The following is a 6,494-nucleotide window of genomic DNA, read 5'->3' as shown; positions in this document are numbered from 1 at the left end:
GGAGACTCTCAAAAATTTTCTTTTTTTTTTTTTTTTTGCTGCTATCTGTGGGGTTCTAAATGGCAGTAGTGACTATGTGCATTATTTTTACACTCACTCTGTGCCCTGGCACCGTCTGTCTGAAGACTCAGGAAGTTTATTCTGTAACCATAAGGACAAAAGATTTAATGTGTTGTAATTTGAAAGCCTATAGTCTGCAGAAAACTATGACTTAAGTCTTCTCCATCAGCAGGGAAAAGCTTACAGCCACCTCTTGGAGTGAATTATTTGAGCCCTGCTACTTGCCATTCCCTACTGAAATAGTTGGCAAAGCTGGAGCTTTTGGAAACATAAGAACATAAGGAGTGCCGTACTGAGTTAGGCCAGTGGTCCATCTAGTTCAGGCTCCTTCCTTGACGCCCTAGTTATTAACCTTTGATCTGCACTTCTGTTTCTGTTTTATTGTCCTTTGTCTCAAAAATTAATTTGTTATACATATAGTGGCGTCCCCCCAACCATTGAAGGAGTAGTGTAGCCTCTGGTTGGCTTGGGTCCACTGCCAACATACAACCAACAGATCTGTCTCTGACAGTAGCTGTAGTAGATGCTCTGAAGGGGGAGTATATGAACAGGGCATGTCTAGAGTGATCCATCCCTTGTCGCACCCTGTCTGACCTCCACTGTCATTGGTTCAAGGATGTCAGAGGGTACATCTCTGACTTTTGTTTACTAACTATTAATAGACCTGTCTTCCATAAATTTGTCTAATCCCCTTTTGACCTTGGCTTTCTTATCTGTCTCTACAATGTCCGGTGGCAGCAAGTTTCACAAGTTTAGTTAGAAGCTGATAAATAGAAAAACTTCCTCCTGTTTGTGTTAAACTTGTCTCCTGTTAATTTCAGCGGGTGTCCCTTAGTTCTTGTATTCTGGGACTTTGTGAACAACAGTTCCCTGTTCACTTTGTCCACATCCTGCATGATTTGATGGATTTCTATCACATATCCCCTCAGTCCTCTTTCCAAACTGAAGAGGCTGTTGCTCTAAGGGCAGTGAGCTGAGTGAGGGTTGCATCAACTGATGACAAAGACAATAAAGTTTTCAGTGAAGGATGGATTGCCTGAATATTTAATTACATCTGTTAGATTTATTTGTTTCTAAAGTATTTGATTCTAAGTGCACTCAAGTCCCTAAATTAGATTTGTAGCATAATCTTTGCATCTTTTGTGTAGCCTTATCCTGTTAACACTACCTCTGTTTCTGTTTTTTCAAGTCAACGTTGGGGAAGATTGCCCCGTGTTTGATGGATTGTTTGAGTTTTGTCAGCTGTCTGCAGGGGGATCTGTTGGTAAGCTCAAGAATCATCTGTTTTTGTTTTAGGAGGATGTATATAATATGTAACTTAGGGGGATGCATATATAATATGCAACTAAAAAAAACCAACCTTTCAGTTTCCTTAGAATAATTAGGCTGATACTTTATGATCATTGCCTAGCCTGAGGCATTTGAATTGGGTTAGTGATTTGTTAGTGATTGAGAATACTTTCATATCCATGGATAAGGTCCAACACACATGGTTAAGTATATGATCCATAATCCAAGGGTCACTTCAGTGGAAATGCTGGAGAATCTCTGTGCATAGAATCATAGCGCTGAGAGTGACATCCTTTCCATAAAGCTGGGACTTTTTATAAAGATACCTTGTTTTAGTTTGAGTTAAAAAAAAAAGGAAAAAAAAAAAAGAAAAAAGCATTTTCAGTACTGTATTACTGAGAAGCTATTTTACTATACAGTTTCCTAAACTTTCTGGATGCCATCCTCACACCATCTCTCGTTCCTTAGAGTCTCAGAACAGCAGAGACTCCCTATGCCTGAAGAAGGGTGACTGCGCCTGAAAGCTTGCTAAGAACTTTTTTCCAACTACTCAGTTGATCCAATAAAAGATATCACATCTACTCAGAGAACTTTGCCTGCCTATATCTTCACACCGTAGACTTCTAGGAATTCTTATTTCCTGTGTTAAAAAAAATATATATATATGTTTTTTTTGTATCTGCTTCTGTGTGTGACACTTCTGAAGTGCCTATCCCAATCCTACCAAAAGATTAATTTCTGCCGATCCTTAGAGCCATGAAAAGTTCCTTGGAGTCAGGGGAAGTGTGGGAGGCAGAAATCTCTTTGCTTGTATTCAAAAGATCACAAATCGAGATGTGTTAGAGAGAACCTTTGATTACTGGTTCTTTTTAGAAACCAGTAAATCCGGACTGTGCTTGAACTGTGAACTGGGTTAACAAGGTCTAGAGAACTTTGGGTCTGCTTTCAAACCAAGCCCTGTTTATACTAGGAATTACAAGTGAGAGAGGTGCAGATCTTATGCTTCATAAATGAAAGCATGGTCTGAAAATCTGGACCCTTCCCAGTGCCTCTACAGCACATTGTAATCTCTCTTTTGCAGAGAAAATAATTAGCCTTCAGCTTTGGTTTTCCTGTTTCCCATTGATCTGTAGGATAAAAGTGGTGTTTAAACCTCCTAAGTGTTTCAACTAGATGTTACAATAACATAGGCATGCAGACCCATGATCAAGAAGGGCCTGTTGCCTCTGTTCTCAACAGTCTTCGTTGTCCTTCATGCTAATGTTTTGCACTTTTTCCTACAGCCAGTGCTGTGAAGCTGAACAAACAACAAACAGATATTGCTGTGAATTGGGCAGGAGGCCTTCACCATGCTAAGAAATCAGAGGCTTCTGGTTTCTGTTATGTCAACGATATAGTCTTAGCCATCTTGGAACTGCTAAAGTATGTGTGATACTTCTTATCCCTTCTGTCTGTCTGTTCTGCTGCGGTTTCTTTGGGCTTTAGCATTTTTTTTTCCACTTGGCTCATTTCTGTTTCCTTGTTAGCTGTGTATATTCTGGGAAGGGCTTATTCAGGTGTCTTCAGAGACGTGATGTCTTCTTTTCAGCCAGAGTCATCATAATTATGGTATTATGCAGTAGGGAAGAGTCCTGGGCCACTCTGATATTGCTATTGGGTGCTTCTTTTCCACAAAAGTGGCACTCCTGTAATTTGTGTCCTCTTTGTTACAACTGACACCTTCTGGCTCCAAACAGCTCTAAAAAAGAGGCTTGGATGTGAAACACAGTCCATTGGTTGAGTCTGAGTAAATGGAGTTGACTTCAGACATCAGTTGCCGCAGCAAAAGGCACTTTCTGGGGTTTTTTTGGTTCTGTTCTGCTGTCATTTGGTTCAAGGTGCTTCTTCAAGCTCCAGATCTCTTGCTTTGAGACTCCAGAGAGACAGCAAGCTGGCATTGGTACGGCCTGGGGATTAGCACCAAGTTTGTTTGCTATCCCCTGATTTTGCTCTGTTGGTGAAGGCTGTTTCTATTTGGAAGAAATACAGCTTTTTTGATTCCCTTCTGATCCTAGGTACCACCAGAGAGTGCTGTATATTGACATTGATATTCACCATGGAGATGGTGTGGAGGAGGCCTTTTATACCACAGATCGTGTCATGACCGTGTCCTTCCATAAATATGGAGAATACTTCCCAGGAACAGGGGACCTACGGGTGAGAATTAATGCTTTGCAGAAGCTTCCCTGGAATTTGAGCTGTGTTATCTATTCACTAATTTCACTAAAAACACTATTTTCCTTGTTTGCTTTTTAAATATGTTGTCCCCAGATGGCAGCTTATGTTAACTGGAAATATGTATGTGAGACAACTGGCTTTGTTCTTAGAAGGGATGCTTTGTCCCTACGATCATTTCTGTTGCCTAGTTAGCTGTGTATCACATTGTCTTTGTGACTGATTATGCAGTAATGGTGCTCAGGTAGCAGTTATGCTACAGCTTTGTAGTTTGATTATGCTCAGAAAAGAGACTCTGAGCATGGTATCTTGGTGTCCCTACTTTTTTTCTTTTCTCTTCCTATAGACCCAGAGTGACATGCAGGGCATCTAGCATCTTGTGTGTGTCTCCTGTCACAGCAGGATGCTTTTGCTGTGGCTTCCTGAAATTGAACTTCTCATGACATCAAAGTGCATTCAGTAGAGGGTCCTTGCTTGTGGACCCTCTAAGAATTTGCCATAATCTAGTAATTGGGTCCCAATGTAAGGCTTATCTACTTGGACTCCTTTTTTTTTTTTTTTTAATTAACCCTTCAGTAAAACCTAAGGTCTGTATAACTTGCGCATCAAACTCATTGACTCCTAGTTGAATATTTGACTTAATGCTAAGGCATTGGGCATCAGCTGTATAATAGAATACCAAGATGCTGTGTTACTGCCTTTCCTGATTGTAGTCTCATGTTGCTTTCCATGGTAAGATTAATGAACTGAGTGTTGTGGGCCAAATGCATCCATTTAAGCCAGGACTGCATCTTTGTTGCAATCAGCAGACCCCATCCTCTTACGCTAAGACGGAATTTGTCACCAAGTGTCTTGGCTTGGATTCTGAAAACCCTGGTGGACTCTCCAACTTCCCTTTTTCAAGTTGGCATATGGTGTGTGTATTGGGGTTTGGTCTCTGGTGACACTTTGATCTTTCCTATTGTTCACTCTATTAGGATATTGGTGCAGGCAAAGGCAAATATTATGCTGTCAACTATCCCCTCCGGGACGGGATTGACGATGAGTCCTACGAGGCAATATTCAAGCCGGTAAGCCTCTTTCCAGAGTAAAGTTTCTGTGGGATGGTGCTTTGTAATGTCACATATTGATGACAAGGGGAGACCGTTCCGTACTGTAAGAGTCTTTAGAGTTCTATTTTTGCCAAGTGGTTGTGGTCATTCATGAGCAGAGTTTTATCTGAAAGACCCCTGATGTTGCCTGCATGGGGTGGAGACTGACAGCTTCTAAAATGCTGGAGATATCTCCATAGCAGCAGCTGACATGGTTTTTGTGTTGCTGTGACATTGTCTCATGGGAGGGTGTAACAATGGATTTCTTGTCCAGGTGATATCTAAAGTGATGGAGACGTTCCAGCCCAGTGCAGTTGCCCTGCAGTGTGGATCAGATTCTCTGTCAGGGGACAGGTTGGGCTGTTTTAATCTGACCATCAAAGGTAAGATACTCTGTTTCTAAAACTGATCTTAAGGAAAGGTCAGACATGTAAAGTACAGTATCTGCTGGCACTTGCATGACTGATATAATCGGACTACATTGGAAAGCTTGCTGTCCCTTGCCTCATGAGGCTATTTCCTGTTCCATATGCTGCAGGTCATGCCAAGTGTGTGGAGTTTGTAAAGAGTTTTAATTTGCCCATGCTGATGTTAGGAGGAGGTGGCTACACAATCCGCAATGTGGCTAGATGCTGGACCTATGAGACGGCCGTAGCTTTGGACACTGAAATTCCAAATGGTAAGGCTGGTGATGTCTTGTAGCAGAGATCAGGGAAACTCGATTGCTATGAGCAGGTGTGGGAGATCTGTAAAACAGCCCAAGACATTTCACTAGCTGCAAAATTCTGCTGTGGACATCTTTTCTGACTCTGAACTGCTGCTGCTTGTTTACATGTTCTATTCTAGTTCTCCCCTACAGAACAAAATACCCAGTGCTATGTCACTGAAATGAGTGGGTCTTCCACTGAAATCTGTTGTGAGCACTTCACAGAGTTTGGTCCCACTGTTCCCAAAGTTGTATATTTTAAGCATCACAGTTCCTCCCAAAGCAAGTGTTTTGTTTTGTTTTTTGGGGGGGTTGGTTTTTTTTTTTCTATTGCCTACAAGTGCAAGTGGGGTTTGGATAGTTCCTGGACCTGTATTGAAATATCAATGTATCTCCTGGTTTTAATCCCTATACAGAGCTTCCGTATAATGACTATTTTGAATACTTTGGACCAGACTTTAAACTCCACATCAGTCCTTCAAATATGACCAATCAGAACACCAATGAGTATCTTGAGAAGATTAAGTAAGTGCTTGTATCTGCAAGCTGCATCGATTCCATTACACTCAGGGCTTGTTTCTGTGAGCGACTGTTCTTACGCAGGCTGTTCTTGTCTGCTCTGGTTGTAGGCAGCGTCTCTTTGAGAACTTACGCATGCTTCCTCATGCCCCTGGTGTCCAGATGCAGCCAATTCCTGAGGATGCTGTTCAGGAAGATAGTGGAGATGAAGATGAAGAAGATCCTGACAAACGCATTTCAAGTAGGTGTCTGCCTGTAGGTATGAGTTGGCTTGTCTGATTGTAAATCAGGCTGCTGTAAACTGAACGGGATTATAGTTTCATACCTTCTAGGGTCGGAAGGGACCTGAGCAGATCATCTAGTCTGACCCCCTGCCATGGCAGGAAAGAGTACTGGGGTCAAATGACCCCAGTAAGGTGGTCATCCAACCTCCTCTTAAAAACCCCCACGGTGGGAGCCTGCACCACCTCACTTGGAAGCTGGTTCCAGACCCTAGCCGCCCTGACCGTGAAGTAGCGCCTCCTGATGTCCAACTTAAACCTTCCCTCCGCCAGCTTGTGACCGTTGTTCCTGGTCACTCCTTGCGGCGCTCGGGGGAACAGGGACTCCCCCAG

At 42.4% G+C, this 6,494-nt stretch overlaps 1 protein-coding gene and 1 long non-coding RNA gene across 3 annotated transcripts in view; one reads left to right on the top strand and one right to left on the bottom strand.

Moving 5' to 3' along the window:
* Positions 1-5,666, bottom strand: part of LOC109294069 — a 10,084-nt gene extending 4,418 nt beyond the window's left edge. The window contains exon 1 of the long non-coding RNA XR_002096462.1: positions 5,585-5,666. This is a non-coding gene — a long non-coding RNA (uncharacterized LOC109294069). The remainder of the gene's footprint in view (positions 1-5,584) is intronic.
* HDAC1 (histone deacetylase 1) overlaps positions 1-6,494 on the top strand; it is an 18,947-nt gene that overhangs the window by 7,103 nt on the left and 5,350 nt on the right. The window contains exons 4-11 of one of the 2 annotated variants that reach the window (XM_019512278.1): positions 1,250-1,324; positions 2,634-2,772; positions 3,405-3,546; positions 4,542-4,634; positions 4,930-5,038; positions 5,194-5,334; positions 5,778-5,886; positions 5,991-6,121. In XM_019512278.1, coding sequence (XP_019367823.1) covers positions 1,250-1,324; positions 2,634-2,772; positions 3,405-3,546; positions 4,542-4,634; positions 4,930-5,038; positions 5,194-5,334; positions 5,778-5,886; positions 5,991-6,121 — 939 coding nt within the window. Of the gene's footprint in view, positions 1-1,249; positions 1,325-2,633; positions 2,773-3,404; positions 3,547-4,541; positions 4,635-4,929; positions 5,039-5,193; positions 5,335-5,777; positions 5,887-5,990; positions 6,191-6,494 lie in introns of both variants that reach the window. The other variant, XM_019512276.1, reaches the window with a different exon arrangement.

The sequence above is a fragment of the Gavialis gangeticus genome, unplaced genomic scaffold (assembly GCF_001723915.1).
Source record: "Gavialis gangeticus isolate Ggan-Ray unplaced genomic scaffold, GavGan_comp1, whole genome shotgun sequence".
Taxonomy (NCBI): domain Eukaryota; kingdom Metazoa; phylum Chordata; order Crocodylia; family Gavialidae; genus Gavialis; species Gavialis gangeticus.
Note: the sequence above shows the minus strand (reverse complement) of the source record. Positions and strands in the feature narration are given on the sequence as shown.